The sequence below is a fragment of the Chinchilla lanigera genome, unplaced genomic scaffold (genome assembly GCF_000276665.1).
Source record: "Chinchilla lanigera isolate Chin_1 unplaced genomic scaffold, ChiLan1.0 scaffold00047, whole genome shotgun sequence".
NCBI lineage: Eukaryota > Metazoa > Chordata > Mammalia > Rodentia > Chinchillidae > Chinchilla > Chinchilla lanigera.
This window is the reverse complement of record NW_004955448.1, coordinates 7,687,668-7,705,652: the sequence shown is the minus strand read 5'-3', so window position 1 is coordinate 7,705,652 and position 17,985 is coordinate 7,687,668. Positions and strand designations below refer to the sequence as shown.

General features: G+C 37.9%; 1 protein-coding gene across 1 annotated transcript in view; it reads right to left on the bottom strand.

Annotated features, from left to right (window-relative positions):
- The window catches only part of Tiparp (TCDD-inducible poly(ADP-ribose) polymerase), a 28,814-nt gene extending 10,829 nt beyond the window's left edge, over positions 1-17,985 (bottom strand). Inside the window, exons 1-2 of the mRNA XM_005393080.2 lie at positions 17,856-17,985; positions 14,524-15,483 (exon numbers count right to left, since the gene is read on the bottom strand). Coding sequence (XP_005393137.1) covers positions 14,524-15,440 — 917 coding nt within the window. The 5' untranslated portion in view covers positions 15,441-15,483; positions 17,856-17,985. The remainder of the gene's footprint in view (positions 1-14,523; positions 15,484-17,855) is intronic.

The window sequence follows — 17,985 nt, the reverse complement described above, 5'->3', positions numbered from 1 at the left end:
GGTTAGTACATTTTCCTAAATGCTGCTCTTGATAATTTGTTTCAAGGACTGTCAACAGCTATTAGCAAAAACTATGGCCAAATGTTTGAAAAATATGTTACACAAACTAAATTACTGCAGCTTTCCCTCCTTTAACATGGTAAGCACAAGCTGAAGTACTATGGTAAGTTTATGAAACATCTTTCCAAACCTATGGCAATGCTCTCACTTTGCTCATGAGTGCTTATTCAGATCTTTCAACATCAAGGAAAATGCATTTTCACCCTCCATCCTGATGTTAATAATTTGCCAATCAGGTTAGTCTATGAAAAAAATGCAAGCCATGTACCCAACTGAGGGATATATGAAAAAAGTACATAATCTGTAAAATCAGTATGTTTCTTTAAAATTCCTGACAATTTGCCCCCACATCCCAAATTTCTTGCTTAGAAAGAATATAAGTTGTGGCCTTTAAAATATGATATAATTTAATTAGGCATGAAATGGAAATAAGAATATCAAATGTAGTTTAAGATCACATTTAGTCACTTCTTTAAAAAGATTTATGATAAACAGTAATTTTTTGTGGGGAGGGTCTTTTTGAGACAGGATCTCACTATGCAGTTCAGGCTGACCTTGAACTTACAACGATCCTCCGGCCTCAGCACGATCCTCCTGCCTCTGCCTCCCAAGTGCTGGGATTACAGGCGTGTGCCACCACAACCAGCGATAAACAGTAATATTTAATTTAAAAGGAAAACTGGTTCTGAGAAATCCTAAAAAAAAGAAAAAACATCCCTGGAAACTGGAACTCTTCTGCCTAACTGAAACTCCCTATCAAACTGCCTTAAACAATCTTCATTTAAATTTAGGAGAATTTAATGTTATATTGAGAAGACAAATACAAATTTTTTTCTGTCTTAAGACCATCTGAAGTTCCTAAATATTTCTCCTTTAAGCTTACTTCCCAGCAACTCTCCCCAGTAATGAGTTAACATAGCCTTAGTACTTTCTTTAAGGAGTTTTTAGAAGAACAGACATTATGTTAACACGCATTAAGAAAGCCAGTAATTTTTACTGTGTGTCAAATTATTTTGGACTTCACTCTAGCAGTATCTGTGTGAACGTGTATTACTGAAACTTCAAGAGAATGATTTGCATGAAAAAGACATCTACAACTGCAGCTTTTGCTACATCCTCTGTGCATTTCAGTCCTTTGGGCATTATGAAATTTCTATAGCAAATTCTAATTTATTACAATCAATTGTTCTTTGGATTGATGTGTCAAAGTACCGTTTAGCTGTATTTGACTTTTTCTTTTTTCATCTTTTTGAGACAGGGTCTCACCATGCAGTTCAGGCCAGCCTTGAGCTCACTTTGTAGCCCAGGCTGGCCTCAAACTCACAGCAATCCTCCTGCCTCAGCCTCTTGAGTGCTGGGATTACAGGCGTGCACCATCACGCCCAGCTCCATATTTAATTTTTCAATATGCTTTTCTAGGCTTGAGAGGGAAAAAAAACAACAAATTTTAAAAATATTATCTATTATAAAATTAATTTTTACCACCTATTCTCCCTTAAACAAGGAATTCTTTAAAACTCCAAAGCCAAGAGTTTTTTTCCTCCACCATCTCTATCAGTATGAATGTGTGGAATACAGTTGCCAAATGTTCAACATCCACCCCTCTTCTTTATCAAACCATTGTTTCTCATTATCAAAAAGCAGTTATAAGTCATCTATGTGTGGTGATGGTGGGCTGAATTAGGCAATAAACAAAGAATCCAAAGGTTGTAGCCCTTGTTTTCTAAGGACTTCAAGACAGGAATAACTAAGACACAATCAAACCAAACAAATACTTTATCTGCCTAATCAAATTCATCAATGACAAATACAGTCAAGGGCTGAGAGGACAAAGAATAGACATGCAGCATTATGGGAGAGGAAGTGGTGAATGGCATCCAAGAATGGTTGAAGGTCAGGAAAAATAAAAGGCTTTATCAAAGCAAGATAACCCCATGTAAAAGAATTTTAGGAGTAGTTTAAGTAACAGGAAACATCAGTGGTGAGTAAAGGGTTGTGTTCAGAGAAAAACAACAAAAAAAAGCTCTCCAAGCACTTTGCTTCTTGGAAGGGAGCGGCTCACATAATTTGAGGAGACATTCTCAAGAGGGTACACAGGAGATGAAGAAATGTGAACCAGGATGCAACAGACAATGTGAGAGTTGTCAGGCGATGAGCTGAGAAGCCAGTTCAAGGGCTCAGAGCCTTAAAATATAAGGGTGGGAATATACTGTAGAGTGCTGCCAAAGGTAGGGAGAAAAGGTCAAAGCAGTAAATACAAAGTGTGTGAGAACAGATCAAGAGAATCAGTGCTAGAGGTGGGCAGATGGAGGGGGTTGTCTCTGTGAACACAAGGTACTATAATCTCAGTGTACGAGAACTTTACCTGGCCTAAAAACCATCCCTACAGAATGACAGAAGGGAGTAAGGGAAGTAAACACTATGTAGTAGGATTTAGCTTTTGCTAAATATATCATGTTGTTAAATCAATCACTATTACTATACCTAGTATATAACTATCATGAAAAAGAAAAAAGTCTAGATACTTTATAACAATGGTTCTCTTCTTACTCAACAAGTATTTTCATATACTAATTAAGTGAAAAATTTCCAACACATTACCAATGCAAAAAAGTGTTAACACCCACAAAATCAAAAAGTATGGCCCAAAAGCATTTTTTTCTCATTTCAGATGCTAGAAAGAAAATGAAGGGCCTACAATGCGAATTATGAACACATTTAAAACAGAATCAAAGCCAATAAACAGGTGTCAAGTGAAACAAATTAGAAAGTATACCATTTTTGCTCAGACACATAGTTCTTTTTTTTCTTGGTTTTTCTCCGGTACCAGGAACCGAACTCACGACCTTGCGCTTGCCAGGCAGGCGCTTTGCCACTGAGCTAAATTCCCAGCCCCTCAGACACATAGTTCTTGAGGTTATGCATTCGGGAACCCAGTAAAGGACAATAGGGAATTTTTTCTATTTATAAAGTTTTTGAAACCAAGAAGGCAATGTGACAATCTGTAAATTAGCAAAACAATCTTAACTAGATATATTGACTAGTTACTGGCTTATGCACTAGTGGTAAGATGAAGAAGGCAAAATGCCACAGAACACCAACGGGGTACAGCAAACCCTGCAGCACAGTGTGAAACATGGCCTAAAGGTGGTGTGGGGACAACTCTGGATGGATGAAATGCTAAATGCAGTCAGCCACCAGGCAGATCATGGGAGGCAGTACACCACAGGGAGAGTGAACAGTGTGTAGAAGTTAACCAAGCAAGGCACTAGAAACATGCAAGAAGCGCATGCAATTCGCGTGAGAGGTCAGGGTATGTGTGTGAGCGAGGTGCTAAGAGATAAGACTGGACTGGAGAGGCTGGCTGGGGCCAGATAATGAAAAGCTTTGCATGCTGGGTTAAGAGGTCAGGGTTTGATCCTGTGGGCAGTAAGAATCATTGATCCTGTGGGCAGTAAGAATCATTGATCCTGTGGGCAGTAAGAATCATTAGTGGATTTTTAGCAACTTACCTTTTTCCTAAAATTTTTTTTTATTAGTACACTTTTTTTTATTAGTACATGTACTCATACCGTTTACATTCTAGTATGCTCTCAAAAAAGTTAAAGTAATCATACCACAGTGATACGTTCAAGCCCATGATTATAGCAGCACAACTTGCCAACAGTGGTAGTATAAAGGACTGATTTATTTTCAGTAGGGGAGAATAAAGAGAAACTGGCACTTACTTACTAGGTATTTCTTAGCATATTTATGAATATTTACTATTCTATGCTTAGCTATTTATAGTTACTAGGTTGCACATGAGGCAAATAATGACAGTAGAGGCATTCAAGAGGCATTTGAAAGTTAGGATCAAACTGTACAAAGGACAATTACACGTGGGGAAGAGAACATAAAGGTTCTAGGATGTGCCCTGCGTTTCTGATTTGGGTGACTAGATAATTGTCCTGTTAAATAAGGTAGAACATGCTTAAGTTGGAAGATGGTATAAATAAAATATAAAACTCAGATTTTAGCTGCAAAGCTTCAAACTAAGTATCAACTTTTCCGAATACTACCTTGGTTCGTTTTAACCAGATCAGTTAGACTTCAAACCCTTGGTTTCTAGTCTATAAAAATTAACTGGTTTCTACAAGGATAAGCCTGTGACCTCAAACTATTAGCACCTACCCTAATCAGACTAACCCAACCAGTCACAATTAGCCTTATTTTACTGCTGTACCATAAAGTGCAAATATCTCCCCCAACTAAAGATCACAGCCAGAGACAAAGATTACGTGCAGCTTTGAGAGTATTTGGGCTCTTCTGCTACTGGATTGACACAGGCTTGACAGACAGGGTATGTTTGCTGCTGCTAAAGAAATTTCACAGGCATGTAAAATATAGCTGCCTTTTGATATCTGGCTTTGATGTTTCCAGAACTCATTTAGTAATGCTGGAATACCCAGCAGCTTATAAACCCCTTCAAATATGTTACCAGGTGATGAGAATCAAAGCCATGGCGTACACACTACCGGTGTATGTTGTGAAAGCAGTATAGTTAGTAAGCTGCAGAGAACTATGTACTCATACCTTTCTGTTTGGGAAACAGTAACGGTCACTTACTGTTACTAATTAAGATTTTGCTAACATTGCTTCACACAGCACAGAGCTGTTCAGGAAGGCAATAAAACTTATCTATAAATGCTTAAATCCAATGCAACATCTTTTAAGACCAGAGGTTAAGATTCTGTACTTAATTTCTACAGAATGACATCGGGTCTTGGTACCAAATAAACTTCCCCTTTGTATTTGAAAGTAGCTGTAGACATACTCATTAATGAAAAGTTGGAAGTTTACATTATTATGCATACAGCCTCAGTAGTTACAGGACAGACTAAGAATCAAAGGTTGACTCTAAATTAAATTTTCCTGCTTCTAAGGAGATCCTGACCTAACTGTGGCAAGATCACTGAGGCTTAGATAACTTCATGACACTTAACAGAAAACTTGCATTATGCATTTACCCAACGGTTCTAAATACCTCAAAAGATTGTGAGGTAGGTAAATACTATGCATTTTGCTGGATCAACTCTTTACAAGTATTATAATTAGAGAAAATTCTGGCTACTTGTGCTGTTCCCTTGGTCCCACCTGGGACTTACAAATGGGTGAATTTCTAAAGAAAGTAGTCAGTTACTGAGTAGTACGCTATCTGGAATCACATTTATCTGTGTGCCAAACACCAAGTCTGATTTACAAAGTCTTAGGCATCTAACCTGTGGTCTTAAAGTCATTCTAAAACAGAACAGGGAAAGATGTCAAAGAAGGCTAAGGAGAGAAAAGGGAGGCAGGCAAATTTCCTGAAGTAAACAATAGCCTGTTCTAACTCTGTGTTAATTGTATATTCTCCAGAAGAATGTGGGGGACTCAACAAACATAACACAGCTTAAAAAAGCTTTGATATCAAGACATGGCTGCCTGCATCCACCTATTTTGCTATAAGATCATATACTGAAGCCCTTACTCACCACCTCCACCAATGCAACCAATAGAAGCAAATTACAATGTCCATTTAAGGAAAAGAAGCTAACAAAATACTATTAAGCTGGTTGGGTTTTCTTTTAATTACAGAATTATAGAACAAAGCAAAGAACACACACAAACTTTCTAATAAGATGTGGGTAAACCTATGGGCTGGGGATTTAGCTCAGCAGCGCAGAGCCTGCCTGGCAAGCGTGAGGTCATGAGTTCGATTTCCAGTACCGGAAAAAAACATAAATAAATAAATAAATAAATAAAATAAAGATATGGGTAAGCCTAAAATCTTTCATAAATAAAAGTTACACTTATGAGATCAGGAGACCTCACTGCCATCTATTTATGGAGGCATGGGGTTAAATTTTGTACCCTGAAGATACCAGAAATGTCATACAGCCTTAACTTTGATCCAAGTTCAATCACATGTCCTGAGACCAGCAGAAGGTAACAATAAGTGAGGCAAACTTCTCAACTGTAGTCCAATTAGGAAGTGAAACTTTCTATAGAAACAGCTGGGATAGAAAGCACACGATAGTTTTTTAAAAATTATGCTTAAAAACTGTATCATGCCTTATTCTAAAACTATGCAGTCACAAAAATGAGCAAATACTCTTTTAAGTGAGATAGTTTTAAAGATTAAGAAGTTTCTATTTTATCTTTAAGCTGACAATAAAAAAGAGTCTGTTCTGTACTCAAGGAATACATAATGATTAACTTTTCTAATCTGACAGTATTTAAAGCATATGAAGTTTATAAAACTTTTCTAAACAAATATAAATACATATAAAATACTCTATATAGGCGAAGAACTGCTTAAAAATGTGTTCTCGAGGGGCTGGGGGTTTAGCTCAGCGGCACAGCGCCTGCCTGGCAAGCGAAAGGTCGTGAGTTCAATTCCTGGTACCGGAAAAAACAAAACAACAACAACAACAAAAAACCACCCAAAAAATGTGTTCTCAAATACTTTTAATTCAAACTCATTTTCATAAAATGAAATTCTAATTATAAATAATTACCACAAGTACATCCTCTAATAATCTCCAGTAAGATATAATCTGTTATCTTATTTTAGGTTTGATGTTTAAATTATAAACAACTCCTCCAAAAAGAGGTTTTATTTAGAATTTTCTCCTACTTGGCCTTGTCTTTTTTTCCATTTTGTCCAAATGAACTTAACTGATAAAGAAGAGATCTGGAAACACACTCCTTGACGGCCTATTATGTATTTGGTGCTAAGAACCAAAAGATGAGTAAACACCTTTTAACTATTTTGTATTTGAAGTTATAAAACTATATACTTATCAAATAAAACTTTATGGAAAAGATATTGAGAATTTCTTTTATAATCTAGGCTTTGTAATCACAAAACCCTTCACCATAACTTAACATTAGTAACTTTTTATGGAAGAGAGGGAGTCTACAAAGCCAAGTTTTCCTGACAGATTCAATTTCATTGATTAGTTAACTAAAACTTTTTTAGTAACACTTTACAAAATGCTACTGATGTCTGGCAGCATTTGGATAATCCAAATACCATAAAGCAAACAAGCAAAGCTCCTTCTGTCTCATGCACTTTACCCAGACTCAAGGATGTCTTTATTAGCATGAGTAATTACACTCTGAGAGGCAAGTCATTTCTTCAGTGCTTATTTTTATTTTCTCAATGCCTGGAAATGAAAGAGCTACGCCAGGTGACAGTCAGAAACCAAAGACCAACCGCAGCAGGAAATTATTTAGGGTATTTTGTGCTTTTTGCCCTCTCTACACCCTGATCAGCTGCAAGAGCTGTGAAGATCACAGGGTGCAGGCAAGAGCCTGAAAACACACACCCGCCTCCAAGCAAAGCTCACCCATGGGCTCCCCTCCCCGACATTCTTTACTGACTATTCAGTGCTAGTAAAGCAGCAAAGAACTCTGTGTCTGTATGTTTAACGAGAAGGGACAGTTAGTTAATGGAAAAAGAAAAAGAAAAAAAAGCAGCTAATTGTAATAAAGAGAAATTCCTGTAGGAATAAGCTAATCGTTATGAGAAGTGTTGTTTCAATCAACACAACACAAATCCTTCCTTACGTTCATTCAGGAGCAATGACACCAAAACAAAGGACTTTCATTTGTGTAAAGAATACAAATTTGCTTCTCGGACAACTTAAGTCTTGAGAAGTAAATTTTTTGTGGCACACATACTGGGAAGTCACTGGTTTCTGTAGACTGTGAAAGGGAGTGGTTACTCTAGTAATCGATCTTTTTAAAGACTTTATCCTTTCATTGTGATAACCACGCAAAGGTTCTTTACTGGTCAAGTGGGTGTTACCAGTAAGTAAATAGTACTGAGTAGAGAAAGAATGAAGAGCCAGACGCATTTTGTTGTGTGGAAACAGCAAACAGGAATACTCGGTTAACACTCTACTATGCTTGTCTTGCCAACAGTAACTAGCTACATCAGCAAGGAAAACTGGAAGTTTGACATTTACCTATTCATTAATATCATCAGCTTCTGACATATGAGTTCCTGGTCACAGAACTGGTTATATCAAATCTGTAACACTATCTTTAGCAGGGATTTACTATAAAAATTTACAGAATACCAAGTTTATAAATTATTTTCCATAAAATCCTTCACTTTTAAAAATCACAAAATGTACTTCAGAACCTACCACTTACAGTTTCAAATTCCACTATTAACAACGATTAATACTTTAAAGAAGGCTGAGTCTGTAGATGGTGTACTTCCTGGTCCCTAGAAAGCACTGCCATAAATAATCTAAATATAAAAATAGGTATATATTAAAAGCAGGATTTAGTTTAAGCAACTCCTTCAAGTTTGTGCTGGGCATGGTTGCACATGTCTGTAATCCCAGCACTCTGGTGGCTGAAGCAGATCACCCTGAGTTAGACACCAGCCTAAACTACATAGTGAGACCCTGTCTCAAAAAAAACTAAGTAAATAAATAAAATGTTTGCTCCTAAAAGTGCTATGTTTTAGAGGTATTTTACTGCTTTGTACAGTCAATGTTTATGGTGTTACGGAGGACAATTCACCTAGAGATCGGACTACTACCTAACAATTTCAAACCCAGAATGAAACAGAAAATAGGTCAATCTTCAGTATTCTGCTATCTTTCAAAGGTACAAAATCTCTTACACTCACTTTATATTAAAACTCCCAGGCTTGAAAAGAGAAACTACTGTTACAAAGCCAAGTTTCTCCTTAGCTGTGGTGGTACACACCTATATATAATCCCAGTGTTCCGAAGACTGAGGCAAGAGGACTGCTATCTCCTTCAATGCTAACCTGGGCTACATGGTGAGTTTAAAGCCAACCTGAACTACATAGCAAGACCCCATCTCAAAAAAGAAACAAAACAGAACAATGAAACACACATAGAACAAAAACCAAATCCAGTTTCTTTCAAAATTTATCAGTGTCTGTTTGAACCAGCCTTTCAGAAAGCTGTAGCAGAATAATCATCACAAAACTTGAAACTACATGTCGTTTTCCTTCCACGACTCACAAGACTGGCAATTATTAAACGATGCTGATCTAGGTTAAGAGGACCTGATGTCTTAATTTAAATGAAATCCAGAATCATCACAGAATGTAGAATCTTTTTTTTGTTTGTTTGTTTTCTGCTGCCAGGAATCGAACTCATGGCCTTGCGCTTTGCCATGCAGGTGCTATGCTGCTGAGCTAAATCCCCAGCCCCAGAATGTAGAATCTTACGGTCTCAGATCAGGGGCTAAGAAATAAAAGAGGCCACAGAAAAATAATCACAGTCTCAAGTGGCTGGATTTGAGCGGCATTCCTGGAGTAGTTAAGGTTTTTATGTACTACATACTGCTTCACATTTTAGAAAGAGCCTCCAAACTTGGAACAAATTAAAGATCACAGGCCATGATCAGAAACTCATAGAAGAATTTATGAATTTACCTTTGCTTTATGGTAGAATGTAAATCTAGAAATTCTAGTGTAACAAGAAATAGGAGGGGCTGGGGATTTAGCTCAATGGTGCAGCGCTTGCCTGGAGAGCGTGAGGCCCTAAATTCGATTCTCAGTACAGAAAAAAAAAAAAAAAAGAAATAGGAATAGGAAATATGATTTACAGGGGCACACAGCACTGTTAGTCAAAAACAGAAGTTTTTGCATACCCACTATGTGAAAAATGAAGTTTTTAAAAAATGTTCAACCGTTATACTATTCTCTTTCTTATTTACAATGAAAATTAAACGATTTGGGCTCAATAATAAAATACATAATGTATTATGCAATTATTTTTAGGCACTGCCAGATAATCTTATGAGCTATTTTTTCCAAATGTCTGATTTGAAAGTTGTAAATCTTTGCTTTTTGGAAGGTTCATTTTCACTAACATAAATACATCACGAAATGACTGACCCCAACCTGAAGCCAGGTGACAGCTGCTTCAAAAAAGTCCAATCTGCTTATTGATGGAAAGCCAGAAGAGGAATAAATGAATGATTGCTATTGATTCCCATGATAGCTCTACACAGACCCAGTAACTTCCCTAGATTAGTACAGATAGAAGGCAATTAGTTTTATTTCATATGTAAATAACAGTATAAAGAGGTACAAAAAAATTCATTGGACTGCTTTATCTCTAAAGCACAAGGCACATATTTTCAAAGTCACTTCAAACACAGTACTTGCTTATGGAGCTCTGTCTGTCTTAGGCAGGAATTTTTAAAATAAATTCAAACTCATACAGCTGTGTATATTCAAGAAATACCACAAAGTCACAAGGCATAGTAAGTTTCAGCTGTTGTCCTCTCTCCAGTGTTATCAATAACACATAATGAATTAGTTCATACATCATCACAGCTGTGCAGGCCAGCGCTAACTTGGCTAATTTAACTATTCTAGTACAGTTCAATCAAGAGCGTGCTCTAGTTTAGTAATTCACTCTGTAAGTCATACAGACAACAGGACAGGCTTTCTATTATCGGTAATATGGATTTCTCTGCATCCTCTTACATACAGTTTCTGTGAAGTCATCTAATGGTATTGTTTCTTGGACAGATTTTTCTTTTAAAAAAAGACTACTAAAAGCAATTAGCCATTAAAATTACTCAGTAATTCAGGCTATGGTAATACTCTAGGCTTAGGTCTTAAGCAAGTAAAATTCTCTTTTTTATCAACAGACACTAACTGTACTCTGAAAAACATTAACCTTGTATTTGGGTAATTTTTTTTTCACCTCTATCTTCTACAACAAATTCACAATTAGAAGTAATCACTGGTCATATTATCATCAGCAGATAACCTCTAAAATATGGTCGCAGTGTCATACACACACACACACACACACACACACACACACACACCACCACCACCACCACCCCCGCTTTCATTTCTGTTCGCTCGCAGTAACTGTAAGTCAATTCTGGCACACTCTCCAACACGAATGTAACACGAATCAACTGGTGATCTCAGTTGCTAACGAGAGATTTTCGGCGTCTCCACAATTTCAATTATCCAGGTAGTACTCCAGTTAGCGAGGCTTTATTAAACCTGGTTAGTTCTGCCATTCAACATCATCTTCTACTAAGGATAAAAGCCTCAACTCTTACAGGCTGTGTTTTCTTTTTTTTTTGGTTTTTCTCCGGTACCAGGAACCAAACTCACGACACCTTGCGCTTGCCAGGCAGGCGCCTTGCCACTAAGCTAAATCCCCAGCCCCTGTGTTTTCTTAATTAAAAAAAAAATTCAATATTCAGGGTTGTTTTCTCAACTGCACATTTGGAATTTGAAAATTCTTCAAAGCCCATCCCTTACACAAAAGAAGCCTCAACATCAAATCTGGGCAGTTCATACATACAACTAGTCTCCAGTTGATGCTGGCAATAAATATCTGCAGGTGTACAATAGTAGAGTGAGAAAGCAAAGGTAATTATATCATAATTTCATGACAATGAACCCAATAAGCATTTATTATTAAAATACCTTTAAAATGTATTTTCACTAAGCATCCTGACCAAAGAGCTGGAAGGGAACTGGACTTATCTCATTAAATTTCCTTTCTAATTTCATTCCTAAGAACAAAATGAATACTACATATCTAATTTAGATAAACCCTCACATTTGCAAATCAAAAATCAAGTCTTTTATCTGCATAATTTGGAAACTATGAACTTTTTTCTCTGCTGGAGGCCCAGAACCTGTGAACTTTCCAAGCTCCACTCAATAAAAATATCATGGATACAGTATATAATGATTTACTAAGTCATGTACATGACTGAAAACAAGTAGAATAAATCCACATACCCTTCATTATTCACTATTCTTGAATCTAAAGACTACTGAAGCCAACTTGGACATATACACAGCTGAACACACACTTCCTGGTATGTGCAATCTACACAGATAGACCAGCTTTACAGGCCTGACCACAGAGATTAATAGCTTTAGCCAAATAATGTGGTAACCATGTGAACCTGGGCTGCTCCAGCTTGTTTGTGAATCTCTCAGCAAGGCTCAACATGCCGTTATCTGCATCTTGTTGCCAGGAAACACAACATCGCTTTGGAATACAAGGAAAACCAGGTTGCAATGACCACAGGTCAACTTCCCCAAAGCCTAATTTTTGACACTTTGCAATTTACAATCTTACATTTCTTCTTGTAGTTCACTGAGAATTTCACTTCTCTAGTAATTAACAGTTCATACTATTTTATCAGAAGAGAACCACTACAATGTAATAGCAACAGAATTACGCTAACTGTAACTCACACACACTTTCACTAAGTGTCAAACAAATATTAGTTTACTTCATTAAACCTGACTTGGAAATTAAGCACCCACTTATAATTGATCCAACAATGTACGTTATGGGCCTGTATCTATGTAAGCATAAATATACACAACATTTTTGTGACCTGAGAATTCCTGGATCTTCTGGGATCAAAATAACTATTCTGTCTTGCTCATGATAACAGAATGTAATGTGTTGTACAATAATCTTGTTAGTTGCTTGCTGACCAATTCAAACAGAAACTTCATGCACTAGGATGCTCAATACTCAGCAGACTGGAAATTTGCTTCATGAGAAGAAAACGTGAGACCACTGTTATGCAGAGTTTTTACAAGCTGGAAATGAAAGGACCAAGGTGGCTTTAAGAGTGTATAAAATTAACTGCCTTTAACTTAGCAATCAGAATCGCTAGCTCAGGGCAACGGAAATTTTGGACAAAAATTTTAAAAAATTTTAAGAAACAATGAGAAATATTTTTCCTTTCCAGTGTTGGTGTTCAAAAATAAGTTAAAAGAACAGAGCTTTTATTCTTAAGATTTTTGCAAACCTAACAAGGCAGAATCTTAACAGATTATGAGAATACATTTATACTCAGGAACACCATATTCTTGATATGACCTTACTTTCTTCTCAAGGGTCTCCTATACTCCTTTGAACTTGGGCCTTACATAATTTATCTTGCTTGTTGTTTCCATTTTGAAAAACTAGACTAAAACTTGTAGTTTCATGATAAATTGCTAAGACACGCAGACCTGGGTACTATGTGAATGAAATACTGAAATACTAAAAGCAAACCACTTATCCAATATTAAATCAGAATAAGAAAAAAAAATGTCATTTTTTGATGTCAACATTGTATCAACAATGCTCTGGCATGTGTCAGAGTACAGAATGCTAGCATCAAAACTCACAAAAATCAGACAACTTGTGAATGGTTTACAGCCACCATTTGCTGACTAGATACTTGAGTACTTATTTGTAAACAAAGATGACTCTCAAGGAAATTTTTCTCCTGATTTCTAGGTTAGAATATTTAGTATGTTTTTTCTCCCTGCACGTCATGCTTCTCAGTACTACACAGTGTATACTACAAAATCTTTCAGTATATGACGCTGCCAGATTGCCCTCATGATCTCCAAATGGAAGTCCTTTATAATTTTAATTCTGTACTCTTACCCATATACAATTTAACATCACACACTTTAACCAGAGAAACAACTTAGAAATATGAAGTTTTCTATATAACCATTTTTACACTAGCAACTTTACCTGTGGCAACTACCATTTCCTTCAAATGAAGAAAACCTGAGATGTGGAAATGTCAGCTCTGTCAATGAATCCTGCTTAGACAATAATGCTAATAGAACTTTATGTGTGTATGTACATAGTATGAATATACATGTCTTGCAAACCAAAGTTCAAAGACAGTTGCTAGCTTAAGTCTTCCCTTCACTCACTGTGAAGATTCTTTCATTTTTTTTTTTTTTTTTTGGTTTTTCTCCGGTACCGGGAACCGAACTCATGACCTTGCGCTTGCCAGGCAGGCGCTTTGCCGCTGAGCTAAATCCCCAGCCCCTAGATTCTTTCAGAATTAAAAAAAAATTAGTTCGAATTGTGGAAAAATTTACTTTATAAAATCAGTGATACACAGCTTTAAGGAAAGAAGAGATTTAATGCATTTTGGCATAATTCATAAATATGGGAAGAACTTCTAAATCATTCATAATGTTTACATCATGAAAATCTCCAAGTATTATTTTCCTTAAAAAAAAAAAAAAAAGAACGGATAGTCAACATGCAAAAATATAAGCTTAAATAAATCACATATTCATTACGTTATAAGATTCACCATGGATTTCCTTCAAAAGCAAGTTCTCTTGTGTGATTAAAATAGTATTTGATTTACAACACTCAATATATGTGCAGCTTCTCAGTCACATGCATATTGACTAGAATGACAACTGAATTGTTGAAATCATAAAACCTTCATTGTTTGGTTAGGTAAATAGCCTGCATTCAACCACCATGAAAAATCAGGGTACCATAAAGCCAAAAGAATGACAGACGAAAAAAGAATAAAACCTGTTCCTACTGAAAGAAAGCACCATACTAAGCTTTTAGCCTCTTTTTCTCTAGATTATTTAACAGTCTTATAAACTATTTGAATACATACCCATACTTCACTCTCATTCTATCGTTTTCTGGGTTACAATAAAATCTTTCCAAGTGCTCCTGAGAATCATTGGATACACTCTGCCACTTCTGAGTAGTCGTCCTCTTGATCTGCCAATGATATGGCAAGACCGTGTGATGCTTCAAACAATCCCTGCCATAAATACAAGTGCCCTGGAGAAAGTCCATGCAAATTTCAATTCCGTTCTCTTGATGAGTATGATACTGTAGCTGGTTTACCAGCTCAAACACGAGGTCAAGGGAAGCCTCCTCACTTTTATCCTGGAAGAGCTCAGTACTCAACTTATCGCTGGTGTCCAAAATGTACTGGATTGTAAAACTGTTGTCTTGGAAAACCCCTGGAACATAATCCATGACTTTGTCTATGCAATCAGGACTAGTAGGAACATCACTAGAAACTGGGTGCAAAAGGTCAGTCTGGAAGTGTCCTGCTGTAGAGTCTGCCACTGTTCCACTGATGGTTTCTGGCGGAAAGCTGTGATCCTGGATTGGAACCACTTGTTCTGGAGCATCAGTGGAAGGATGGGCTTCTGGTATTTGGCCCCCAACATCTGTCCCATCAGGAATCAGAACAGACATACTGTTTTCTGTGGGTGGGCAGGACGGATTGATTTCCAGGGGTTTTTTCACCATAGGTTCATGTAAGCTGCTCTCATCTGCATTCTGGTCTCCAGATCTAAAAACCTCATCAAGTGAGCCAGACTCTAGCAAAGTGTTTAATATTGGCCTCAAAGACCTCAGGGTTCCAGTTCCCAATCTCTTCTGATCCTGCTTTTTCTTAAAACAAGTCTTCAATGGACTGATCTTCTCAGAGAGTCTCATTTGGCATGAAAAGTCATCAGGAGAGGGAGGCTGCACTACGCAGTCTGGCTCAGGTTCAGTGGTTTCCATGTCCATGATGTGGGTTAGCTCCAACTGTACACCTCAGAGTCTAAAAATCCTACCAGGAAAGGAAGAAAGACAATCATTTACAAACACAATCCCATTCATTCATTAAAATGTTTTGTGCTATTTGTAATAGCCAGATCTTGGAAACAACCCAAATGCCCATCAGCCAAGGAATGGATAAAAAAGATGTGCTCTTTTTATACAATGGAGTACTATTCAGCCATAAAAAGGATAAGGTGGAGACTTTTATAGGTAAGAGGATGCAACTCAAGACCATACTCATAAGTGAAATAAACCAGATGCACTTGTGCAAACATCATATTATCTCCCTAGCGTGGGAAGCTGAAAGAGTAAATTAGATACAAAATGTACAATAGATATTGTAAAATGGGAAGAAACTGCTCCAAAGGAATGAGAAACTGGGATAAGAGAAAGAACAAATGAAGGGAAAAGTGTATATTTACACACACACACAAGTCAGTTATACTAATTTCTTAGTTCACTGAAAAGAAAGGTTTGTGCTAATATTGTTTGGATGATTAAATACCTATAGCTCGTACTCTGAGTAATTAAATTAAAAGTAACAATACACAATGTATTAATCATCGGTACTTTGTTTTGAAATTTTGTTTTGTGCTGGTACTGAGTCTCTGAAATCACTCTTCAGCTACAGTCTTTACAGTTTAATTTTAACTTTTACTGAGAAATGAAAGCTCCAAAGCAGCTATAGAGCCATTGAAGGCTTGTAACAGATAAAGGTAGACGAGACAGAGTGACTCTCAACATGCCTTTGGCATTTATTTCTAGACTTAATACACAAGAGTTTGTAATTTAGCTGATCGTGAATTCTCACTGTAGGGCTAGAGCAGGACGGTACAAATAACTGTGTTCAGGTGACAACAGCAAGGAAACCACAGCCCCATCCAGCTCTGTGGTTCTCTCTGCACAGTTTACCGATCATTTGTCTCATGACCAAATTTTAATTTCTTAATAGAGAAAAGAAATGCATCAAATGAAGGATAAACTTCAAAGTTAAATAATGAATGATTTTGGAGAGTAAAGGTGTATACAGGAAACGGGCTCTCAACTGAAATGTTACAAATGGGAGACAAGCCAGAGGCCTGTTAAGCATTTCTGTATTCAGGTAGTTCCAACATATTTCCCCAAGAATGTTAAAGGCCTACTTCTGCAGTCGCCAAAAGCATTGCCACTCAATGTTTTGCTCTACCACTAACCACTGCATACTGTGTTAGAAACCAAACACAATTCCACAATACTGAAAGGGCCTCCTGGTCCTTCTCTTTAGAAAAGTTACACATACTCATTTTTTAAAAGCAAATAAAGCCATGTTAACTGAAAAATCACACACCGGATTTGAATGAACTACAGAAAGAAACAAAAAAGTGCGTTCTTCGAAGGATGAGACTGTCTTAAAAAATGAAAATTGAAACTATGTACTGAGAGTATGCCAGGTGAGGAAGGATAGTGATGAGCAATTAATGCTCTGCACAGCAGACTAAAGAGATCTGTGATGCAGAGGCCTACGACTGAATCAAGCATACACCGTCGATGTCAGTGCAGTGCCTGGCACAATGCACACAGTGGCTATTCCATAAACATTTTGCTGACTGAATTACTGAAGAGAAAGCAAACATTACAAGCCTTGCTCTTGGCTGTGGGTCAAAAACAAAAAAATAAAAACCCAGTCTCAGAAAAATGAGTGTTGAAGGTCTAATTGTACAGATTCATTAATTGATAAACAGTGCATAATAATCAAACTCAGAAAAACAAGTACGCATGCATGGCATGTAAGAAAAAATCCGACTACAAAAGAAAGAAGTAGAAAAAGAAGAGTTCAGCGTGAGCTGGCATTGTTAGGGAAAGCTCCGAGAAGGGGAGATCTGACGTGAGACATAAATCAGCTGGAGAGCAGCCAGGCCAGGCGTTATTATTCATCATTCAGTGCTCCTGCCTCAAGGCACCATTGGCACAGACCGTGGTATTCCCGTCTTGCCCACACCGAGCCGGCCTGTGCCTCCCTCCACGCACACGCACTGCCACTGCGATCACACCCCGCTCCAAGGCAAAACAGACACTGAACCAATTTAACTTAAACGTGTCCCCCCCCACACACGCACGCACTCGCATGCACGCACTCGCATGCACACACTCGCACGCACACACTCGCACGCACACACTCGCACGCACACACTCGCACGCACACACGCGAGCGCACAGACCGTTTCCTATTACTGCTCTTCGTCAAACTCGGAAACAAAACTGGGGAGAAGGGACCGGGAAACGGAGCGGGGCGCCCACTAGAACCTAGTTCCTCAATCACTGTGTACAGCAGAAAAATAAAGATCGGAAGGGCACTTCCTGCGGCCGCCGCGGCGAGCGACACGGCCGCGCCAGCCTTCACACCTCGTGACGCCCGGGTCGTCTGGCACTCCCGGCCGCTCACACCTTCCATGGAAACCGCCGGCCCAAACTCTGCCGCCGCCGCCGCGCCGCTCGCGGGGTCCGGCCGGGCTCGGAGCGACGCCTCCTGCCG